Source organism: Coprinopsis cinerea (assembly GCF_000182895.1).
Source record: "Coprinopsis cinerea okayama7#130 chromosome 8 map unlocalized cont3.8, whole genome shotgun sequence".
Taxonomy (NCBI): Eukaryota; Fungi; Basidiomycota; class Agaricomycetes; order Agaricales; family Psathyrellaceae; genus Coprinopsis; species Coprinopsis cinerea.
In genome coordinates this window covers 668,068-691,181 of record NW_003307537.1, presented here as the reverse complement: position 1 = coordinate 691,181, position 23,114 = coordinate 668,068, and the positions used below count along the sequence as shown (strand labels likewise).

At 51.7% G+C, this 23,114-nt stretch overlaps 9 protein-coding genes across 9 annotated transcripts; 4 read left to right on the top strand and 5 right to left on the bottom strand.

Moving 5' to 3' along the window:
* The first annotated feature begins 37 nt into the window (after positions 1-37).
* CC1G_14967 (hypothetical protein) lies at positions 38-1,847 on the top strand. Its single transcript, XM_002910590.1, has 3 exons — positions 38-324; positions 389-564; positions 628-1,847. Exons 1-3 carry the CDS (start codon positions 136-138, stop codon positions 1,739-1,741), a joined length of 1,479 nt encoding a protein of 492 aa, XP_002910636.1. The 5' UTR covers positions 38-135; the 3' UTR covers positions 1,742-1,847.
* A 50-nt stretch (positions 1,848-1,897) lies between these two features.
* On the bottom strand, positions 1,898-3,299 carry CC1G_03387 (2,5-diketo-D-gluconic acid reductase; the record flags this gene model as incomplete). The annotated part of the gene is made up of 8 exons (XM_001835553.2): positions 1,898-2,103; positions 2,150-2,202; positions 2,270-2,395; positions 2,459-2,635; positions 2,705-2,814; positions 2,879-3,012; positions 3,088-3,196; positions 3,261-3,299. 8 exons carry the CDS (start codon positions 3,297-3,299, stop codon positions 1,898-1,900), a joined length of 954 nt encoding a protein of 317 aa, XP_001835605.2.
* A 762-nt stretch (positions 3,300-4,061) lies between these two features.
* Positions 4,062-6,025, bottom strand: CC1G_03386 (hypothetical protein; the record flags this gene model as incomplete). The annotated part of the gene is made up of 4 exons (XM_001835552.2): positions 4,062-4,709; positions 4,758-4,960; positions 5,014-5,271; positions 5,323-6,025. The coding sequence occupies 4 exons, from the start codon at positions 6,023-6,025 to the stop codon at positions 4,062-4,064; spliced, it is 1,812 nt and encodes a 603-aa protein (XP_001835604.2).
* A 639-nt stretch (positions 6,026-6,664) lies between these two features.
* On the top strand, positions 6,665-8,168 carry CC1G_03385 (hypothetical protein; the record flags this gene model as incomplete). Its single annotated transcript, XM_001835551.2, has 3 exons — positions 6,665-6,920; positions 6,969-7,589; positions 7,645-8,168. 3 exons carry the CDS (start codon positions 6,665-6,667, stop codon positions 8,166-8,168), a joined length of 1,401 nt encoding a protein of 466 aa, XP_001835603.2.
* Positions 8,169-8,573: 405 nt separating this feature from the next.
* Positions 8,574-10,115, bottom strand: CC1G_03384 (hypothetical protein; the record flags this gene model as incomplete). The annotated part of the gene is made up of 6 exons (XM_001835550.2): positions 9,983-10,115; positions 9,662-9,929; positions 9,454-9,602; positions 9,093-9,392; positions 8,652-9,035; positions 8,574-8,604 (listed from the first exon to the last, which is right to left on the bottom strand). The coding sequence occupies exons 1-6, from the start codon at positions 10,081-10,083 to the stop codon at positions 8,574-8,576; spliced, it is 1,233 nt and encodes a 410-aa protein (XP_001835602.2). The 5' UTR covers positions 10,084-10,115.
* A 2,071-nt stretch (positions 10,116-12,186) lies between these two features.
* On the top strand, positions 12,187-15,787 carry CC1G_03383 (hypothetical protein; the record flags this gene model as incomplete). The annotated part of the gene is made up of 12 exons (XM_001835549.2): positions 12,187-12,217; positions 12,540-12,587; positions 12,698-12,744; positions 12,800-12,861; positions 12,923-12,980; positions 13,034-13,175; positions 13,228-13,348; positions 13,399-13,740; positions 13,798-14,034; positions 14,085-14,308; positions 14,361-14,985; positions 15,037-15,787. The coding sequence occupies 12 exons, from the start codon at positions 12,187-12,189 to the stop codon at positions 15,785-15,787; spliced, it is 2,688 nt and encodes an 895-aa protein (XP_001835601.2).
* A 348-nt stretch (positions 15,788-16,135) lies between these two features.
* CC1G_03382 (hypothetical protein) lies at positions 16,136-17,645 on the bottom strand (the record flags this gene model as incomplete). The annotated part of the gene is made up of 7 exons (XM_001835548.2): positions 16,136-16,345; positions 16,398-16,465; positions 16,532-16,660; positions 16,723-16,982; positions 17,042-17,229; positions 17,286-17,397; positions 17,527-17,645. 7 exons carry the CDS (start codon positions 17,643-17,645, stop codon positions 16,136-16,138), a joined length of 1,086 nt encoding a protein of 361 aa, XP_001835600.2.
* Positions 17,646-18,207: 562 nt separating this feature from the next.
* Positions 18,208-20,064, top strand: CC1G_03381 (hypothetical protein; the record flags this gene model as incomplete). The annotated part of the gene is made up of 2 exons (XM_001835547.2): positions 18,208-18,290; positions 18,420-20,064. The coding sequence occupies 2 exons, from the start codon at positions 18,208-18,210 to the stop codon at positions 20,062-20,064; spliced, it is 1,728 nt and encodes a 575-aa protein (XP_001835599.2).
* A 940-nt stretch (positions 20,065-21,004) lies between these two features.
* Positions 21,005-22,456, bottom strand: CC1G_03380 (hypothetical protein; the record flags this gene model as incomplete). Its single annotated transcript, XM_001835546.2, has 3 exons — positions 21,005-21,612; positions 21,749-21,929; positions 22,079-22,456. 3 exons carry the CDS (start codon positions 22,454-22,456, stop codon positions 21,005-21,007), a joined length of 1,167 nt encoding a protein of 388 aa, XP_001835598.2.
* Positions 22,457-23,114: the final 658 nt, after the last annotated feature.

The window sequence follows — 23,114 nt, the reverse complement described above, 5'->3', positions numbered from 1 at the left end:
TATTCACGACCACCTCGACGTTAAAATGAATATGCAGAATTAACTATCCTATGGACAAGTCTTGATAGGCGCGTTAAACAGGAACACGGAGACATTCCGACTCCATTCAAGAACCCCGCGACCTGATTCAGGACGATGGATACGAGAAACCGTGACGAAGACGTCGATATTGGCTGTGACTCGGAAGACTCTTTGCTAGACGAAAAGGAACTCTTGAATACCGACGAGATGGACCATTCCGACCGTCCGACCTGGACCAAGGATGGGCAGTACTACTTTGAAGACGGCAGCTGTGTGATATTGATCAAAGATACATTGTTCAATGTGAGTGTGATAACGCTTCATCTCTGCGACCCGTCACTGAACTGTAGTATTGCAATGTCTTTAGGTGCATAGGTCTGTGCTGAGCAAGGATGGCTCGACGTTCAGTACGATGTTCTCTCCTCGAGAGCGCCATAGCAGTCTTGGCCTGCCCGAGGAAGGCAAATCGGAGGACAACCCAATCGTCCTCCACGGCGACTCTCCTCAGGAATTCCGAGACTTCCTCTGGGCCATGTACGCGCTGTGCGTACCCGCTACCGTCCTTCTCTGAAACTCTTTTGTTCTGACCGCTGCACCCTTACAAAGGCCACATGAACTCCGGGCTGTCACTTCTCCCACAGCCGACCTCACACAACTTATCAACATCGCACGAATATCGAACAAGTACGCTTTCAAGTCGGTGGAAACCTGGGCTCTGGAAGCAATCCAAGACTACGTCAACCGCAAACCATCGCCTATCTTGAGCACCATCCCGAGCCCGGCAACCTACACATACTCCCCTCCATCCGAGTCTTCTCCTCAAGACAGCACGGCCCACCTCACCCGTCTGATATCACTCGCACAGCTGTGCGGGCATACACCCCTGCTCGACACGCTAGTCAACTTCCTCCGCGAACTCATGTCCAGCTCCTTGCACTACGCTTATCTCGCAATGACGCTCGCAGACGAGAACAATCTCCGAAGTCTCCGCGGGGCCGCTTACCTCGAAGTGATGCAAAAAGCCAAGATCGTCCCTTCGCTCGACATCGACCTGGGCCTGCGTACACCCTCTCCCTTGGTAGCAGCAGCATCATCATCAACTTCCAACAGCACCTCGGTTTCACCTCAAGCTACTAACCCTTTTGGCTCGGCCCCAGTTCAGTTTGGAGGTAACAACCACAATACGCTGGTTGCGATGGCGAATGCGATAGCACCCCTCTCGAATATCAACGTTCAGACGACGATGGCAGCTTCGACCGCAGCTTCAGTACTCTCCCTTCCCGGTGCAACATCAACTGCATCCTTGTCCACCACACCCAGTCCAGACCCATCCTCCAACGTCCCGCTACCTCTGACATCCACACAGCAACTCCGGCTCCTGAGTGGGTACTACCGCCTCTCAGGTACATGGGAACAACTCCGTCTCAGCCCTCCGCATTTCGACCACTCGACGTCGTGTACGGCCACTTGGCACCAACACGGGTGCACGCAATCCTGGTTGGAGTTTTGGAAGGAGAAGACGAGGAGCGACGCTGTGTTGGGGCTGGGTACGGCGGACGTGATAGGGAGAGTTAAAGTTCTTCAGAGGGATTTCGATCGGTGGGGCACTGCGACGTATATGCACCCGGATTGTAGGGTCCCAGCGAAGAAGGCTTTGGCGGAGGTCGTGAGGAAGGTGGAAGACGCTTTGGGGGACTATTTCAGTGAATCGGGAAAATGAAGTCCTAGTTCTTTGCTTGGGAAGTCCTCACCCTTTTGCTCATCTATGATCATTGTACTTTAGTTAACTATCACCTGTACTATAGCTCGTATTTCGGCGCTTTCAAGTGTAATACTCGTAAAACATGGTGTCGAGAAACTGACAACAGATTGTCTCTCATACGATGAAGGCTCCCTGCCGGGATGCATGCCATGCCTGCCCCTTACCAATTACGAAATGCACAACAGCAATTGTGATGAGGGCCTGAGCAGCAAACCGAACGATATCCCTGATCGCGATAGCGCGGGACGGCGGCCCTTTAGCGCCCGCTTCATCAATCGCCTCGACTTCCTCAGGCGTCAAAGGTGCTTGATAAGGCAAAGCTAATCAGCATGGATTCGGTTTTTGAAGAGTTTCGATAAAACTCACGCAAATCGCCTGCGGCAATGTATTCCTCCATGCGCTCCTTCTTGGAACTCGTCCTGCAGCGCGTGTTGTCAGCTCGCACGGAAGAGTCTGGAAGAGCTGGACAACACGAAGGGAACGTACGTGACGATAACCGCACCTTTGGCTCTCAACCAAAGGAAAATGACCTGGGCGCGTGTCGCACCTAACCGCTTCGCGGCTTCATTCAATGGCTTATCCACTGGTCCTCCCGGGAACTGCGTTATCGGCCTGTAAACAATTCCACCTGGTTAACTCTTCGTGTTCCAAACTGAAGGCCGAGCAGCGACTCACGCTAAACTCCCATACGCTTCAGTAACAATTCCATGACGAGCATGGTATGCCAGCAGGGCCCTGTTCTCCTTGATATTGTATGGGTGTAATCGGATCTGGTTGACCGCCGGGAGGACTTTGGAGTGCGCGCGCAGTGTCTCCAGTTCAGGGATGGTGAAATTGCTAACGCCTATGCTCCTGTAATAAACGAATAGGAAGGGGCCACGTTGGGACGCGCGAGCGGAAGGAGGAACTAAAAACACGAACTTGGCGAGACCCTCTTTTCTGATTTCCACCAGCTCCTTCCACGCCTCGACGTAGTTCGTTACACTCCTCGGACTGTGGATGAGGTAGAGGTCCAGTTGCTTCAGACCGAGCTAAAAACGCTTATGAGCATCAGGTGGACCTATGCAGAAGAACCTCGCCGACAGACACACGCACCTTTTGCAAACTCGCGTTCAGGGACTCGCGCAAAGGAACATGGCCATAGCTATACTTGGTCGTCACATAAAGCTGCGACCTCTCCAATCCACTTTCACGGATCGCCTTTCCAACGCTTTCTTCGTTCTCATACCCTAATACACATGGCGGCATGGGTTAGAGATTTGGATAAAGCAGTGCGTTGCAAGAGGCTCAGAGTCGACACTCACATTGAGCAGTATCCAAATGCGAGAACCCCACTTCGATGGCCTGTTCGATGTAGCTGTGGATATCCTTGCCCTTATTCACGCTGCCCGAACCGTAGGCGATAGCGGGTATCTATTACGAAGACGATTAGCCTTTCCTCTCCTCCAACCAGACGAGTCCTCCCACGCCAACCTACCTTGTTCCCGTCGTTCAAAGGGATATCCTCAAACGGCATTGTACGCCTTCAAGTTGGGCCGTGGTGATCGTGTTGGTTGGGACGCAAAACAGTCACGGTGTTGGCAGTGATAAGGATGGCTATAAACCGCCATTCCACATAAATATATCCCCGAAGCTAGCGATATTTAGGGAATCTACGCCCCGGCAGTCGTCATGATCTCTTCCACCGCCAGACCCAATGACGTGCGATTGGCTGGAAATGAACCAATATGTAAACGCAATGTTAACCGGCGCCTGCGCTATGTTTTGACATTGAGAGTTGTGCGTCACAGTGTCGAGTAATACCGGAGAAAGTGAGCGATCCTGTTGGTGGAGGAAGGCGTGGTCGAATCGAAGGAGGAAGAGTGCCAGGTCCCAACCGTCCCAACCGTGCGGAAGCAAATCGCCCATCACGCTAGAGATAGGGGCGTTGGCAAAGTAAACCGATCATGGCTTCGCAGTCCTTGTAGACAGAAAATTCAACCCCGAAAACGATAGAACTTGGTATGTATGCAAGCTATGTACAAGATGGGTAAAAACCAAGATGCAAGAGAAAATTAGTCCGACTGGAAGTCACTGTTAACCTCAAGCCAGGAGGTACAAGGCAATGTCCAGATACAAAAAACAAGGAAAAGAGCAGTAGTGCACGAAAGGAACGAACGAATGTAGATACACACATACATCGAAGACCGTCCATCAACTAGAGCACGTCCAGTAGTTGATACAACCGGGGGGTAAAAGAACAGCAGGAGGTCATGATCATTCCTCCGTTCTCAGTCGCCTACGACGACCACAACAAAGAAAACCCAACGACCACTCCCGCAGCACACAACCACACCTGCACCCACGCACCCACATCCCACACGATGCGCTTCTTGAACTGCTTCTTCTGCAACGCCCTCTCCTTCCTCTGCAACAACTCGTCCGGCATCCCTCTCTGCGTCTCGCCCAGTGCCCCAGAGGCCAGTCCCGATACCGAACTCGGGCCAGGATCCCCGTTGGGCGAAGCACCGTTCCCATTACTGCTCGACGTTTGGAGGAGGGGTGTCCTGGGTATTACGATCGCCAGTGGTCGCTTGAAGAAGTGGACTGAGATGTGGAGGAAGGCGGGGAGGAAGTATGTGCTCAGGAGGGTGAAGACGACCAGGGCAATGTTGAGAGGGGTAAACAGGTGTGCGATGAAGGAGGAGCGGATAAAAGAAAGGAGGGTAGCAAGGAAGATGATGAGGAGCGAAGTAAGGGTTCGAGGTACATTTCCTGTTCGCCCGAGGCCGAGGCGGAGCGGGATGGCTGGGACGGTTAGGATGGCTTGAGGGACGGCCAGGAGGAGGGTGGCCGAGGATAGGGACGCGAGGGCAATGCGGATGCCTTCTGGTGATGAAGGTTTTGGGAATTTGGGAACGGCCTGTGAAGAGGGAGGAATGTCACGCTGAATGGGATGAACATTCACCATTCGAAGAAGGACAGGGGGACTTACTGAAGCAGGGATATTGGGTTTTGCGGCAAAGATAACCAATGGGAGGATCAGAGCTGTAGCCAAGAAGGTGGACAACAGTGACAGGATGCGGAAGGAACGTGATCGGGGAGTTTTGGCGGTCGAGATGAGCTTGTTAGTACCGCTCTTCAATGAGGCGTAAAGAGGAAGGGTGGAGGTGGTGGTAAATGCAAACGCTATCATGACTGCAACGATTGGATGAGAGACCGAGAAGCTACAGAAGTATGGAGGTACTTACAGATAGCCTGCCATGACGATGGTTGAGTGCTGAACCATCCACCTTCATGTGGAAGTTTGCCCTTTGCATGGGCATAAATCACACAAGAGTACCAGACGAGGAAGGACAGGATTGAGAGCCATGAGGCCCAGAGCACCCGTTTTGAGGCGAGAGATTGAGCAGTCGACAAATACAGTATCAGCACACTAAAGAGCATGCCGATGAATATACGCGCGAAGATAGAATCTGAGAGAAGCGGAAGTAAACTGTTTGCAGATTCTGTATACGGACAGTCAGCTAGAACCATACTGAAACCAACACAAGGCTTACCGTGTAGATATACAATAGCCAACAATGCGTTGACAATAGCCGTACAGACCTTGACAGTCGTACGAATTATCCGACGCTGCCGTTCCTTCCCTCGCGCCTTCGCAAATGCATCACAAAAGACCTCCATGATATCCGCCTTCTTCAGGTATCGTGCCAGCAAGTACCACAGCTGCCTTGAAAAGGCCGACATAATCGCAAGGCCGAACAAGGCAGGTAGGGAATGCTTCAACGGCACCCCTTCGGCACTCCCCAGCACGTTCAGGGTTCCCAGCTTGAGGTACGGCGAGAGCAGGTAGAGCAATATCGAGAGGGAAGGTAGGGCAGGAATAGATGTTCTTCTGATCTCGAAAACCGGGCTGACAATGTCATCATCCTCTCCCGTCTCGTCGTCGGAGAATTCGAAATGGTCATTCGCATTGTCGTTCTCGTCGTGTACGAGGATTAACGCGGCTGACGAATCGAGTGCAGACAGGACTGGTGAATGTGGTGAATCTTCAGAGTCGGAGTCTGCGGAGACCGTCGATGATCGTCTGGGTCGAGATGCTGCTTCTCTGAGTATGGGGTCGTCGTCGTATTCATCGTCGGGGAAAACGAGAGGTGTTGGCCTGGAAGCGCGGCCTGGGGCGCGAGTAGGGAAGCCTGATGGTATTGTAGGACGATTTTTCGCTGCGATGGCCGCCGCTATCGTCGCTGTTGTCGCCATTGTCGTTGTCGTTGTTCTATGTCATCGAAGCGCTAATTGAATGCAACACAACACCGTCGATCCAAGAACTCCAAGCCAAATCCAGAAGCCTTTGGTAAACAACATCAATGCCATCCGTATATGGCAGGTCCTTCTCAAGCGTCGCTCTCGATTGTTTCTTTCAACGAAATGACAACACCGAAACGAAATGCACAGTGGAATCCCGGAATTGGCAGCCCAATCGACTCTGTACTCCTTACTTCTAGCAACCTCATCGACACCACCAGTATGGACGAGCTGTGTGAAGCAAGATGCGACGCTCCATAGATGTTGAACGTCTCCGATTGCCCGTCTGACGGACGTGGTAGATTTTTCCTTGGAAGCCCAGCCCCTCTGGGTTACATTCAAGGACTTGGTTAGTCGAGGCGAGGACATCGGGAGGAACAGTGACATGGGTGCGTGACTGGTTTCATTGTCTGTGGCGTCGCTCATTCAGTTCAGTCAACATGCACTCGCTGAGTGTTGTGCGGGATGTTGACATCATTGCCGCTCACCATCTGTTTAAGACGAGTGATACTGGTTCTTTATAGAGGCCAGCATAGAAGGACGATTGCGCCCTATTCATTGTTCCTCCCCTTTCCACACACGATACTTTCAAGGATGGCCCCTGATTCGAGCATCGAATTCAACAAGAATTATCGCTCTACAATCGACATCGTGTGGATGTGCCTAACCACGATCTTCGCCTGTACATGGATCTCCGTCCATCCAAACATCTTGAGCCCGCACTCCACGCATTGGCAACGTCTCCGACAGCGATTGGTGTTATTCGCATGGGCGCTTATTTGCCCGGAGCTGATGTTGATGTGGGCGTATCGACAATGGGTCGGTGCTAGGAGGATTTCAGGGATCTTAGGTAGGTCATGCTACTTGTGAACACTCTTTCTTCACTCATTCTTTGCAGGGAGCAAATGCACGATCACACACGCTCATTTCCTCCAAATGGGGGGAGTAGTCTTCGACTACGAAGGCGAACATCGATGTCTGGATCTCATGAAAATCCTCGAAGACTGGCCTGTCGATGTTTACGAATCATCTCGGGAAAATGGCCTCCTTCCACCCCTCGAACTCACGGACGAGCAAAGGCGACGGCCACTACCATACTCCGCGGCACGATCCATTTTGGAAGAGATGCCCATCACGGTCGACCATATATCCGACAAAAGCAAAGGGGACGAGCTCGCGAAATCATTTGTCGTCATTCAGACGACGTGGTTCATAGTTCAATGCATCGCTCGCGCCATCGAGAAGTTGGATGTGACAGAGCTGGAGATTGTCACTTTGGCGTATGCTGCCCTGAACGGTGTCGTGTACTACTTGTGGTGGGGTAAACCTTTGGATGTGCAGCGTCCAGAGGTGATATCCATTGATCCTTCCAATTACCCTGGTCATCCACCGGAGCCCAGTCACCTGGAGTATTACCGGACTCTTATGCCATGGTACAAGGAAGAATGGCTGGAGCTTGATTTACCACCTTCGAACTTGCGGGTCGCGTCACCGGAGGACGGAAACGTCCTCAAAGCCTGTAAGTTGGCGAAGCTCCAAGCCCATGATAGTCACCACTGATCTATCATTCCCAGTGCTCAACCTCATTCGGACCTCAATTCGGAAACTCGCCCAAGAAATTGCAGACATGAGCTATTCCTCCGTGATACTCGACGACCGCGTTCCCCACTTGCCGCGATACTATGCCTTTCCAGCAGACGACAAAGCGTTATTCTCGGTTCTAATTGGCACTCCCCTTCTTGCCTCAGGCTTCGGGGCTATCCATTGCATCGCCTGGAATTTCAATTTCCATTCTAGACAGGTCCAAATAGCGTGGCGGATATGTGGACTCTATGTCGCCGTATCCCCACTTATATTCTTGATTTCACCCTGTATAGGGCGGCTGTATTTGACTATATGCGGACCTGCGAAGGCGAGGGCGCATTACCAGAGGAACTTGAAGGTTGCGACTGGGCTGGCTTTTCTGGCCCGCTGCAGCGCTCTACTCTATATACCTGCACGAATTGTTTTGGTCATTCTGGCTCTTCGGGGGCTTGGATATCTTACTGACAAAGGTCACGAAACTGTCGAATGGAGCAACTTTATCCCGCATGTGTGAAGCGGATGGACCGTGGCCTCTTACATAGTCTTCTTACATTTCATATCGTTGTTTGATAGCATTCCGAGTCCCTAGTCCTATAAGATATTATTTTTGGTGTAGAGTCGTATATTCACTAGTCACTGCAAGAGTCGTTCCAATGTCCATGTCAATGTCGTCATACCGATAACCACGCGAAAAGTAAAATATAGACGTTGTTCATTAGGTCGAAGGGTTATATGCTGGTGGAGGCTCAGCACTTTCCCTCGGTCGCTCTCTTGGATGTATTTCGTTGCGCATCTTGCGTATAGAAAGTGAAGGGAACACAGATGCCCCTCCCGGCTGTTGAACGAAAGGTACATTAGTTTGAGGAATTCCGGAACCCGCACGCAGATTTGGGGTTTACTCACATTCGTGCTGGTTGATCTAGAATTCGAGGTGATCGTCGAGGTCTCCGCTGTTTCAGGACTTATAGCTCCCTGTGGAGTTCCTTGTTGGGGGTACCCTGGTCCGGTACTGTTTGATGAGCTCGATACCGGATATGTCTGTGTCTGATAGTGCGGGTACTGTGACTGCGCCGGATACGACGATAGTGAAGACGTGCCCTGGGTGCTACTCCCCGCCTGGCGGAACTGGGAAACCTGCAAAGGTTCTACTTCGAATGGCATGAGCGAAGGGTTGAAGTTGGTGCCAGTGGCAGCTCCTTCGATGTTCACCGCTCCGCGTGCCATGTCGTCTTTGTCGTTGCACCTCCTGATACGACCTTTCTTGCAGAGAACGAGAAGGTAGATGAGGAAGATGAGGCAGACCACGGCTAGTGCGGAGGTGACTGCGAGGCCTGCGATTAGACCTATTGGAAGGCTCGTTGAACCGTCCAGAGGTGCGAAGCTGGACGGTCAGATCATTAGACTAAGCCATTTAGATCTCTGGGCGAGGAATACATACCTTCCACCCAGTGATGGAGCGGTGTATATTTCAGCATAGTCAATCGCAAGTAGCTGTCCCGGATTCGAGTTCGAGGTAAGGGTAACTGTGAGTTTGTGTTCCCCAGGTCCCAAGTTGGCACCGTAGTAAAGCAACTGTCGTGCCCTATAGAACTGCTTCAGGGCACTAAATGACTGGCTCGGTCGCCCGTCAACCTGGACAGAATAGGTTGCTGCACAGTCGGGTCCTGAAGGCCCGTAAAGAGCAATGGCATCACCTCTGAATGTCAGGACAGCGCTCGCGCCCACCGTCCCTGTTGCACTTTGTGAGGAAACACGGTTAGGATGCTTCTTCCGTGGGTCATTGTAAGTGGTCAACGTACTGTCCGTTGGCACCGGAATAGGTTCCGACGAGGGGCGGTTCCGTCGTCCAATCTGTCGTTGGTGTGTACTCAAAGGTCGGGTGATTATCCTGGACCGTGTTCACGATCAAAGGTTCGTCGGGCTCTCCTACACTGGCCTCCCAGGTAACCTGATATAGCGAATTAGATTGTACCATCATGGGCGCAACCAAGCAAAAGTGTCACCCACATAATCAATGTCTCTAAACGACCTCCCGCTGTTCTGTAGCTGAACTGTGTGCTGGCCTTTGGCGAGAATGGTGGAAAAGAGTGTCACGTTGAATTGGTCGGGGGTCGACTGGCCACTCTCGGTTGGAAAAAGTTGTCCATCGACGGTTACTTGGTAGGGTCCATGGTTCCCGCGTTTGGCACCATGGATCGAGACAGCTGTTCCGTAGAAGATGAATGAGAACGTCGCGCCTGGCGAATCTGTGACAGTGAAACTGCTTTCTGAGTATCTGCGGGGAGGATGCGGTGAGCAGGTTCTATAAGCACACTTGAGAATACTCACCTATCAGCACTTCTATCGTCCGAAGACGTCCCAGCTCTCCATCCTCCAGTGTAAGTGAAATACGGGGCTGAATCCTCGTACACGGCGAGATACGACGGCATACTGTAGCGTCACCGACGGGACTAGGCTTAGTACATTATCAAGCACGATGCCACCCTTGCAATGGGATGGAGCGGGTGGCAAGGGAAGAAGCGGTGAGCTAAACCCGTGGAGGGAGCGCCCTGGCTCAGTTCCGACGGTCAAGTCGGTTATTTTTGAGCGGTGCGCCAAGACTCAATAGTCTATGTCGTGGTGATGTTGTGACGGTATGTTGCTTGAATTGGGCTGAGATCTGTCGTCGCGACTTCTCGGATCTCGATTAACCGACAGGCAGACACCGTTCACGAGAGGATGGCGGACATCTACTCTATGAGACATCCTTGCTGTGCCCGCTAGTAGATCAGGGGATCAGACCAGCATACAGGGATCGGAGAGGTTGGAAGCATTTGTGCGGAATTATCGAGTTTCATGGACAATGTCCATCACCACACGGGCAGTGCATGGGCGCTGGAGAGATGCCAACGCGAAACGAAATGATCCCGACAGTTTGATGATGTTTGATGATCACGTATTGGGCCTGCCAATCTGAAAGGGTCGAAACATCGAGGGAGGACAGTGAAGAAGGATACTTTCGTACAAGTTCTAAAGGCCGCGGTACCATTGGCATTTTAGATTCCCTAAAGGTCGAGAGCAATAGTGAATTGTCACACCGTGCTTGGGTGAGTGGTGCCAGAACTGTACCCTCAGCACCTACTATCTGTCTAGGGACGTCCTGGGGCATGCTCTATTCCCAGCTACATAGCCCTAAGCAATAGCATCAAAGCACAATCCCATTGTCATGGTACTCCCTCGTGGTTGGAAGAGTCGGACCCGCTGCCAGTAGTCAGCTGCCCGACTCGGACTAGTGTTGGAATCTGGAAATCAGACGGAAGACAAACTACAACCCAGCAGGGGAAAGCAGGTCTTCGTAGCTTGGAGAAAGGAAGAGGTAGAAGCAGCAGAGAATCCTCGAGCGTGCAATGCTGAGACTACTGAAATAACGCAACCCCGAACATATGATGCTACCTGTGCATTGCATGCGGGTAGGGAGAATCCTAAGTATCTACTGTTCAGTCTCTGCCTGTGGCATGTCCGCGCTCGAATTCGGTGACATTGCTTGTATCTGTTATATCTGCAATGGGTAGAGTGATGATGATAATCACAATGTGCTCGGCGATAATCCCAGGCGAGACCGCAGAAAAAGTTCACCACTTGAAGAAGACACGGTGTCCGAGGTCCTAAAACTGATCTTGACACCAGCTTCGAGTGTCAAATCGTTGTTTGATCTGCATGGACGTGGAGTTACTACCTTTTTAATTTGGATGAAAATACCAGGGGCGGGCTGCAAGGTGGTGTCGACATTGCTTCCATTGCCAATCAAGCGCTCCCAAACGATCACTTAGAGTTCGCCGTAATCTTCTTGTCTTATTCAGAATGATGGCATAGCGGAGGAAAGTGAAATACCTATAATTGGCCCCTCGCGGTGGCTCTCTCGCATAAACGTCACTGCGAACCTGTCAACGTCAGGCGTGTTGTTCTCAAGTCTGAGTTTGCTCACTTGGATCCTGGCTCACAGAGTCAACCACTATGCTCTTGGAAACTGTAGTAGCGATCAATGCTCTCTTCCTTGGATCTATTTCCGAGAACCGCCGTCACACTGAAGACGGACTAGTCCATATAGTCAATGGCAAGAAGGTCAGTTGGAGCAGGCTTTTGAGGAGCCGGTGGGCTGATAATGGGCATGGTGATGACCCCCGCTGACTTCCCGCCGAAGCGGAAGCTGCACGTCGCCCTCTCAATCAAGGTTACGGAGAAGCGGCTTTCCGAATGCCTGATTCAGGAGTAGAGTCATTATACACAAGCCTTCTAAGTCCATAGCATGGTGTCGAGCACACCTCTTGATACTAGTGGACTTATAGTACCGCCATTTTCAGCGCACGTCCCTAGGCGCCAGGTCCGCTGCGCCCTTTGCAATGACCTTGCCGGGTACTACAGTCAGACATGGAGGTGCTAAGCGGTGTCGACGTGCATCATCCACTACCACCCACTGGACACTGGAAAATCGGTTGTCACAGTTGTTTCCTTACCTCAGAGCGTTCGTATTTGACGCGTCCATGAGAGGGGCGATGACGGACGCGTTTCGACGCGACGTGAACGGTAATTAAGGATTAGTCAGCGAGCGGCAGGATCAATACTGGGGCCCCATTCTCCAAAGAACCAAGGGAAGAAAAAGCCCCAAAACGCAGGGAAGACATCAATTATTCTCTGGCGTTTTACCCTTCAGAAGGGACAGTATTATGGTGGCGAACAGGGCCTTCGAGCTGTCACGCTCACCCACCGTTTCGCAATAACAAGACCAAACATTCAACGGGCTTAGTCAGAGATTGAATATTTCAGCACCTTCGTTCTCACCTCTTTGAATCCATCCACCATCTTCTTCCCACTTACCCCCAACTTTTATCCTCGCTCATTGCGCTAGGCAACGGCGACGACATTACAACGACGATGACATACGTATTCAAGCGAGGTACGTGTTCTCCATCGCGCACGGGCTCGACGAACAAGACCTGATCGTCGCGTGTTTTTCTAGATGGGTAGGTTTTTCGCGTTCATAGCGCGTCGAAAGGTGATTCACAGGTCCTGACGCGTCGTATAGTCGCAAGGAACGCGTTCAGTTTGATAAGGTGAGCCCGACATCGCGTTTTTATTCGTCTGGTTATTAACCTCTTCGATTATCAGATCACTGCGCGAATCAGCAAGCTCTGCTACGGTCTCGACCTGAACTTTGTGGACCCAATCGAGTATGTTTAAACGAGTACAGCAGTACAGCATCCCACAACTCTGACACCAAACTACCTCCAGGGTTGCCCAGAAAGTCGTCGTCGGCGTGTACCAGGGTGTCACCACCGTTGAACTTGATGTGCGTGTGGTAACATTCATGTCGCATTGATGACGCTTATTTTCCTTGAACAGAACCTTGCCGCCGAGACTGCCGCCTACCTTACAACCAAACACCCCGACTATGCTGTCCTTGCCGCCCGTATCGCTGTCTCCAACCTTCACAAGGAAACCAAGAAGAGCTTCTCTCAAGTGATGAAAGACCTTTATGAATATGGTGCGTACACTTGGTTATCACTTGGGTAAAGGAAACTTAACGGCCTTCACAGTTAACCCAAAGAATGGAAAGCCTGCAGGAATGATTTCGAAAGAGACCTGGGAGGTTATTCGCGACAATGCTGACACCCTCGATTCTGCTATCATCTACAATCGCGATTTCAACTACAATTAGTGCGTTCTACGTTCCTCTCACGTAGTATGCAAGATTAATCGTCTTCTAGCTTCGGCTTCAAAACCCTTGAACGCTCATACCTTCTCCGACTCAACGGACGTGTTGCAGAACGACCCCAACATATGATCATGCGTGTTGCTGTTGGCATCCACGGCCGCGACATTGACCGAGTTCTCGAAACCTACAACCTCATGTCGGAGCGGTATTTCACGCACGCCTCACCAACGCTCTTCAACGCGGGCACTCCCCACCCACAGTTGAGCTCCTGCTTCCTTGTCTGCATGAAGGACGACTCGATCGAAGGCATCTACGACACCCTTAAGAACTGCGCAATGATCAGTAAAACCGCTGGTGGTATCGGTCTAAACATTCACTGCATTCGCGCAACTGGGTAAGCATGCGCCCTCATTGCTCGAGGTAGTGCATAGGCTTAAGGTTTTTTTTACAGATCCTATATCGCTGGAACCAATGGCTACTCCAACGGAATTGTGCCCATGCTCCGCGCTTACGATGCCACTGCCCGCTACGTGGATCAGGGTGGAAACAAGCGGCCTGGAGCTTTCGCTATCTACATCGAGCCCTGGCACGCGGATGTATTCGAATTCTTGGATTTGCGCAAGAACCACGGCAAGGAAGAAGTCCGTGCTCGTGACCTTTTCTATGCCCTCTGGATTCCAGACCTCTTGTGCGTATCTCTCCGTTCTTCGTCTATTCCAGCTGACCCCATGTGTCTAGTATGAAGAGAGTTGAAGCCGACGGCGAATGGTCTCTCTTCTGCCCCAATGAAGCGCCCGGCCTGCATGATGTCCACAGTGCTGAATTCGAAGAGCTTTATGAACGATACGAGAAAGAGGGCCGCGCACGCAAGACTATTCGCGCCCAAAAGCTCTGGTACGCTATCCTCGAGGCCCAGATCGAGACCGGTGGACCGTTCATGGTATACAAGGATCACGCCAATGGTGAGCAACATAGTTGAATACTACATCGAACGTCCAACTTACAGCCGAACAGCCAAATCTAACCAAAAGAATTTGGGCACCATTAAGTCTTCCAATCTTTGCACCGAGATCATCGAATATTCTTCTCCCGACGAAACAGCCGTCTGCAACCTTGCGTCCCTAGCCCTCCCTACCTTCATCAAGGACGGTGTCTACGACTTCAAGAAGCTTCACGAAGTCACCAAGGTTGTGACCTACAACCTCAACCGGATCATCGACGTCAACTACTACCCCATTCCTGAAGCCCGTCGATCGAACATGCGCCACAGGCCTATCGGTATCGGCGTGCAAGGTCTCGCCGATGCGTTCATGGCCCTCCGCATGCCTTTTGACTCCCAGGCTGCCAAGGAACTCAATCTCCAAATCTTCGAGACCATTTATCACGCTGCCCTCGAGGCCAGCTCCGAGATTGCAGCCCGAGACGGACCTTATGAGACCTGGGAAGGCAGCCCCGCCTCTCAAGGCCAGCTTCAGTATGACCTTTGGGGCGTGAAGCCCTCCGATCTTTGGGACTGGGCATCTCTGAAGGCACAGATCGCAAAGACTGGCCTCAGGAACTCGCTCTTACTTGCCCCGATGCCCACTGCTTCCACCAGTCAAATCCTCGGTTTCAACGAATGCTTCGAGCCATATACTAGGTGCGTTCATACGTCTCCCATGACCTTGTCCTTACCCTGACGTCGTTTCAGCAACATTTACACTCGTCGTGTTTTGGCTGGAGAGTTCCAGGTTGTCTGCCCATGGCTTCTCCGCGAACTCGTCGACCTCGGTCTCTGGGATGACAACATGAAGAATTTGATTATCGCACACAACGGCTCTGTCCAAAACATCCCTAACATTCCAGCGGATGTCAAGGCCATCTACAAGACCGTCTGGGAAATCAGTCAGAAGAAGGTCATTGACCTCGCTGCCGATCGCGGTGCCTTCATTTGCCAGAGCCAGTCCCTCAACGTTCACCTCTCTGCTCCCACCATGGGTCAACTAACCAGCATGCACTTCTACGGTTGGAAGAAGGGCTTGAAGACCGGAATGTACTACCTGCGTACTCGACCGGCGGCACAGGCTATTCAATTCACCGTCGACCAGAGCTTGCTCAAGGCCGCCAAGGAGCAGACGCAGAAGGCTGCCCCCGCTGCATCCGTCCCTGCGAGCCCCGCCAGGCAAGCTCCTGCTTCTCGCCCCACTGGCATTCCTTCCCCGGCCGCTACCCCTCAAGCATCCCCGCTTCCTCCTTCCGCCCCTGTTGCATCGTCCTCTTCGGTTGAGGCGGCTACCACTGCCGTCTCCAATCTCTCCTTGGACGAGAAGACCAAGGCTGCCGCGGAGGCTGACCCCGAGTTCGCTGCTGCCCTCGAACGTCAGCGCCAGCGCGAGCTCGAGGAAGCCAAGCTCCAGTGTTCGCTTGAGAACAAGGACGCCTGCGTCATGTGCTCTGGTTAAGGGTCGCGGTGATGATGTTTTGTCGGCAATGTAGCTGTATTAATAGATTGAACGCGTTTGCTTTCCTCCACTTGCTGTCTATGATGGACTTTATCTTTGTACTAATACCTTGTGTAATATGCCACCTTTTTACTTCTTCTGCTGTCCATGTAGTGTTTCGTATCGACGTGACCACACAAATCTAATGTCATGCAATTCTACCGATCACAGGTGCAAGAGTCGACGTCAAGGAAGTAATCGAACACTATTGTAGCAAGAGCTGAAATGTAAGAATACAGGTGCTGTAGTAAATTCCGATAAGAAAATGGACGGTACGATCGATTGTCGCAGGACCGCCAGCGAGGGTCGTCAAGGGTGTGTGAGAGGAGCAGTGCGCGAAGCCACCGACGTGGGGCTCGCACTCACATACAACGGCGAGTGTTGCGAGAAACTGAGCTTGGCGCTAGGAGGCGACTCTAAATGCGTTTCAGGCTCGGAGTCGCTCCGAAGTAAAGCGTCGCGGGGTGACGTTTCTATCCGTCTATCCCAGCTACTATTTGAACCGGCTCCGGTATGCACCTGCCAGGCCTTCAGCGTCATAAAATCAGTAGGCGGTGGGGGAAAAACGTACCTCTGGTGGTCGGGCGAATTTCATCGAACCGGACTCTTCATCGTCTTGGAAGCAATGCGGGGCCAGATCTATTGACGATGACAGTGGTGGGTCGACTTTAGAGAGGGACGAAGATGGAATCGAGGTGCACGTACCGTCTGGGGAAGGGTAGGGAGTGGTGTGTATCCATGAATTCATGCCCCGGAGATATGCCCGCTTGTTCAAAGTGAAGAGCATAGTGCATGTGTACACGCATCCGATGGACATCGAGAAAGCCGTCGACACTGGATTGCGGTGTGGTATGTAAGAAACAAGAGTGGGACCCATACAGAGTGATAGGACGTACCGAGCGTCTCGGGGATAACGCAGAGGATGATAAGGCACGTCGCCGCGACGAAGGAGGGTGCGCAACCCGTTTGGACAGCGATCACGGCAAGCTGACGGATGAGGCTGGATCCAGGAAATGTCAGCAGGTCAAGCATATAGTCTCCTCCGCTAGATACTTGCATCCGGGTTTCTGGTGAAAGTATTTTCGGCTTGTAGAGCGCATAGAGTAAACAGGCCGTGATGGAGAAATCGGCGAGGACGGACAAGCCCAGGCAGGCTCTGTCACCGTTGTCAGCCCCTATCCTTTGAGGCGGTTACTTTGAAATTGGACAACTCACATTGCGAAGCGAAGGTTCAGATATCGTTCGCCCAGTCGGTCATGAAATTCGGAAAATACGACGAGGACGATGCTCATTCCCAACTTGAATCTGATCAGGCTGCGTTTTGACACCCATAGAAAAAAACGGGACCCACCGATGAGAGGGAGGATGCCAGGAGAAATAGGCATGGAATGCAAAGTCTTGTGCTGTACATTGAAGCACAGTGAAGCCGAGAAAGGTGCAGTGAGGATGTGGTACTCACAGGTCCCAGAATCTCCTTGTCATAAAACATTGGACCACGAACTCGTTCAGAGCGTTGGTCAACACGATCACTGAATGGGGCCACTGAAGCGAGCCACGCGGCGTCGCCTCCACTGCAACGGTTATCAGACAGGGGAGGTACACGAGGGAATGAAAGGTTCCGCACTCCAGTTGTTGAACACATACTGCATCCATGAGGTCAAGGTCTACAGCTCAGGGTAAAAACGTCACGTACCACATACACAATCGCGCTTGTCCCGACTGTACCGGCAATATCCATGATGTATGTGAAGATGACAGGTATCTTGATCTTCAGGCCATCGCTCTTGGAGGACTTTGTTCGAAAGTAGTCACAAAACATCATCGTCTCTATGGTGAACAAGGAAATGGACAGGTAAGAGCCAAAGAGAAGAAACCTGCAGATACATTCGCCATCTTGTGATCAGTTTCATCAACGGAATTACAGACCCAGGAAAAACGCACGAGAGATTTAGTTGTGGTGAGATTGGCATCTTGTCAGCTACTATGTGGATCTGAAAAGGTTTCAGTCCTGACAGGGGAGGAAACGCTCATCAGGACCCAGAATGGCGGCTCTATGGAGATGGTTCTGTGAAAGCTGGGGAATGCAAGAAAGTATTCTCGGGTGCTAGTGGGAAGAAGAATCTGTCGATATGGTTGCAGTAAAAAAGGAGGGAAAGTATCGCCTGGGAAATCTTTGAGACAGTCATTTCTACATAAATGGATCCAGTGCAGTGCTGCCGGACTCGCTTTCACCCTTGCTGACAGAGCATTCCCAATGGACATTATTTCTCGAGTTCAAGGAAGCCTTGAGATGTCATATGCTTATTTTTTTCTGGCGGTCGGCGGTCCAATCAAGGACTGACTGGGAGGACCTGGTGGTTGTAGAAGTCAAACGATGACTGATGGCTGACCAACCCGACTCGGGTGTCCCCAATTTGCCAAGCCAACCTCATCATCTTGGCGCCTTGCCCATTGACCGGGAGGGGTGAGTCAAATTTGTTCAATGTACACCAACTTCGCGTACTACCGCGCCTTACGATCGACTTGACGAGGCCCCAACTGCCCAGATTCCAGGAGTCAGTGAGTGAAGGCTATAACGCAACCATACATTCAGGCTGAGCTATTGCGCAGTGCCCACATTACCAGCGGCCACCAGGGGTTCTACACTGGAAGCAAAGCGCCAGCAGATAGACGAGCAAATTTCAGCTCTAGAGGACCAAGTCGTTCGAGTCAAGGAGGAGATTTTGAAGCTGAAGAGTCAGCGTAACGACCTCAGCCCCATCGCTCATCTTCCAAACGAACTACTATGCAAAGTCTTCTCTGATGTCAAGGACGTCTACGAAACCCATTATCCGTTAGCTCCAACTCGCTGGGCTCGCATCAGTCGCGTTTGTCGTCGCTGGAGGAACGCTGCCCTCAGCAACGCATCCTTATGGACAACCATCACAGACGACGACCCGGAACGACTTCGCGCCTTCATGGCAAGGTCAAAGGGAACTTCTTTGAATATCACCCTCAAGGGCAAAGCCCTACCCCCCGATGTCGATAGAATGATGCAGCAATCATTATCCGACACCCACCGACTAGCCTCACTCGTCATCCAAAGCGATATTTATGACCTGCGGCACAGAACCAGCGGGCTTGGTCCTGCGCCCAAACTCCACACCCTTTCACTTCGAAACGTATCGAAGCACCCAGACGAACTGGGGAACATTTTGCGAGAAGGTGCACCGCTCCTTCGCAATCTCCAACTGGACTGTTGTAGGATTCCTTGGACGTCCCCCCTCTTCAATGGATTAACGACGCTCAAGTTAAAATCCGAGACAGACTCCACATGGGACGTAGCTGGCGTTCTAGACGCATTCGCCAGGATTCCAGCACTGGAATTCCTGGATTGGGGCGTTCACTTCCGCACGGGGACCCTTCCAGTTCCAGACGAACGGCTTGTCCGTTTCCGTCACCTCAAGCACCTGTCCCTTAGCGGCCAACTTTCCATCTGCCTCGAGTTTTTGGCCCACATCGCCATTCCTGAAACAGCATCCGCTCGCATTGAGAGTTCGGAAGACGGAACCCTTCCACAGTCCGGTGCCATTCTCCCCCAACGGCTCCTTGAAGCGACGCCCACGACTCCGCTGTCCCAGGCCGTCCGAGTCCAAGATCAGTACCAAGCGGTCTCTATCGAAGTTATTGGATCCTCCAAAATCCGTGTCGAGCATTGGCCGACACTCTCCATGACCAAATCCAGCAGACTGGTATATGTCCTGTCGGGCTGGGGAACACACGGACCCCGTTCGTTCTGCGGCATGTCTCTGGGCGCTGTACAATATCTGTACTTGTCCTATGGAGAGCTACGTAGAGATGCAGATGCCGTAGAACAAGCGTTCGAAATGATGCCAGCTGTAGAACAAGTGGTTCTCTCTCGAGCGGCAGGCGGGCGGTTTGTAAAAGCTCTCAAACACAACCCCTCCCTGTTCCCGACACTCACCTTTCTTTCATTCCACGACGTAACGTTTTTCGAAACTCCGAAATCGCGCTCCTGCACCTGCTCTAAGCGCTCTGCGACCGGGTTTTCCGACCTGGTGGCCCTGCTTCCACGGCCTGGCCTAGAGAAGCTGTCGTTTAGGCGGTGTGCGAATCTGACAAAGGATCATATAGAGATTCTTAGTGCGTTCGATGTAGAGGTTGAATGGGATGCCATCGAGCAGAATGTTGACAGAAAATGTCAATCTACATGTATATCCCAAATCCGTCGCCGTTGACCATCGTTAATGGCACCTAGATGTCGATACCGTAGCGCAGACAAATTATGACGTCCTCGATGAATCTGTTTGTCGCTCTGGGTCCTGCCTGCACCGTTAATTCCATTCAAACAGATGAAATCTTTATCGTGGAACAAGGTATTGGGTCCATCATGAAAACGGCGGTCTGCATCCAAAATACAGGCCTGTGGTCCTTGGAGGTATGTCTTTTGACACCGTGAAATCACTTCTCCTAGCGGTGACACCCGGCGTCGCTTCCAAAGTAGTAGTTCCAGAGGACGGCAAGGAATTCCATAGAGCACAACGTTGAAGGGTGACGTCGGGGCCTAGGCGTATCTGCCGGCTTTCATTTGTACGTTCGACGGGACCAGCGGATAGGAGACACGAAGTACCGTGCACCGACGCACGATTTCATACGAGGCGGGATACTTGTACCACCAGATGGTACTACCCATCTACTTACTACTTATATTAATAATACAAAAATGTTGTACACTTGGCAGACGATAAGTTACATGCATGCCACTATACAGCTGATGGAAATAAAATAAGGACGAATAAAAAAAGGACGGCAGTGAAGGACAGTAGCAGAAAATTGAAGCTAGGTCCGAGAGAGAGACAGAGAGACAGAAGAAATGGCAACAGCAGCAGAAGAGACGGGAAAACGTGACGATGATGATGAGGGAAAATGCAAGCGTAATGGAAACTGTGGTGTCATGGCAAGAAAGGAAAGAATAATGATGATGGAGGGCGAGAAGTCGGTGGGTGAGACATGCGCAATGAGCGCATGTCCAGAGCCTTGATGATAAAGTGCAGAGCAAAACCATAGCAACGACCCAGGGTGCAAGTTGTCAATGTGCCGGTGCAGTAAGAGATGTCCACATGCTGCACAACGAAATAGACGACCGTGGAAGTCGATACAACCGCCCGCCGCCCACGCCTAGTTTCGAACACACACTCTCTTGTGTTCCTCCCAGTCCATCCTTTGATGCTCTGGTGAACAATACTTGACAAGTTTGCACTTGCTGCAAACCTGCCCAAAGTTGACCTTTTTCGTTGTCGAAACGGACGACGTGCCATCATCCGATCCATCACTGCAGCTCGAATGTGATCCTCCAGACGACGAGTTCGAATCCGACCCTGACGATGACGACGAAATGACAGTCTCTCCGAAGCAGACATCACAGTCGATCCAGTTGCACATCTCTTTGGATTTCACTTTGATTCCTCGACGTTTTCCGTTCTTTGTCTGGAGTTTGATTTGGAGGACGGGCGCGGTAGAGAGACCTCGGCGGGGAAATCGAATCATTTCGCAGTCGTCGGTGCAGCATGGGTTTGGGCAGCCAGTGGGGTAGTCGTAGAAGATCTCTTCGTCGGGGACATAGGATGGATGAGTGAAGAAGATTTGGGAGTACGAAGTCGTTTGGTGGGAGAAGAGTACGAGGAACCGGGGCCGTTTTTCGTAGAGGATGGCGCGCAGTGTGAGGTCGATTTGAGGAAAACAAGGCGTCCTTCTTTGTCGCAGTAATGTATGGCTTAGCCGCATATCTAGATTTGGAGAGCGTGTATGAATAAACATGCCACACCACACAGATAAGTGAAACAGGGACGATGGTTAGGGGTTTAGACAGGCTCGAAAGGGGGATCGGGGTAGGAAGTAACAGAAAGGGCGTGCATGACATACGTTCATACTGGATCCTCCGCTCGATACTGGGTTTACAGGGACACCCAAAGCAATATCGACACACGAGCTTGAAGTATTCGGTGACATCGTCCATTTCCTGCCGCTTGAGGTCCGTTACGATAATGTAGACTTCGTCGCAGCCCGTGTCGTGCATTCCTCGTAATAGCATGAGTTCTGGAAGCTAGAAAAGGGGGTGTCAGACAACTTGAATCAACCGGGCCCAGCATGATGTAAAACGGGTATATTGCAGCGCCGTAGGACAGTCCAAATGGATATGAGGCGAACTCAGAAGGAATGGGGGGTAGATAAAATGAGAAAGATTCAACACACCATGGTGAATACGACTGGAAGCATGGATAGTTTCCGCTCAGACATGGTATGGTGATGATAGACATGGGTGGTCCATGTCCTATCGAGAGGAATCAGCCTGCCTGTGTCGACCGTGCGGCAGAAGATGTTTTCCGGGACAAATTCTCCTTTATTCCAGGCTATTATCTGCCTGGTATGCGAGCTGACGCGGTGGTGAAGTTGGCGCTCCCGGATGTCCCTGAACCATTCATGATAGGCGTCATGGGCACTGCTACGGTGCTCGAGCCACTTTTCGATGAGCATGTCGGTGGAATCGTGGTCCAGCGTCGTCTTTACGAGCTCTGACATCGCGAGCGACGGTGGCGAGAAGATGGAATAGTGTCGTTGGCGTTTGGGCATGGCTGGACGACGATGGTGGTTTGGATTGAGAGCGATTATTGCAAAAGCGGTGCCCTTGCCCCTCATGGCAATCAATCAAGTCGCCGGACCTGTCGCGATTGGACCGGCCCTAAACACAATAAACGCGACCAGTTATCGGCCAATTGGGGGCAACTAAGCACCTCGAGACGAGTTGACGCCATGAGAGTCGCGAAAAAGATACATTAGGGCAGGAGACCGCGAATTAGTTGGGACCAGTGAGAACGACCAAGATTTCGCGCCGAATTCCTGGCTTCCGTCCAAATATCATAGGAGGATTCGGACCAGACTGCATCTTGAGTCAGGTTCCGGGGCTAGTAAGTCGAAACGCGGATTGTCCGCTTGGGAATAGGCGCCCAAGTGGAAATGGCGCTGTTCTGAAGTTTGTTTCGCCTCCCATGAGCCCCGCTACTGGCCGGGTGACCATTCGTCCGTGTGCGGTGGGAAGGCATATACACAGTTTGGTATAATGCTATACAGCTTTATGGGAAACAGCCTGCACAGCTAGGCATAGCAAGCAATTCAAAGTTTAACTTTGGACTTTTCTGGGGACTTGGCAATCGTAGCCTTGTTGTGGGCATGACACTATCAGAAAATAAGCGCCGGCCTTCCTCACCACGCTTTACACGGCTGTTCGCCA

What these genes read in the sequence shown, in the direction of transcription:
- CC1G_14967 (XM_002910590.1), top strand. Translation starts at nt 136, where the DNA reads ATGGATACGAGAAACCGTGACGAAGACGTCGATATTGGCTGTGACTCG. An exon ending in TCAAAGATACATTGTTCAAT is followed by an intron (nt 325 to 388) that starts GTGAGTGTGATA and finishes CAATGTCTTTAG; the next exon opens with GTGCATAGGTCTGTGCTGAG. An exon ending in CTCTGGGCCATGTACGCGCT is followed by an intron (nt 565 to 627) that starts GTGCGTACCCGC and finishes ACCCTTACAAAG; the next exon opens with GCCACATGAACTCCGGGCTG.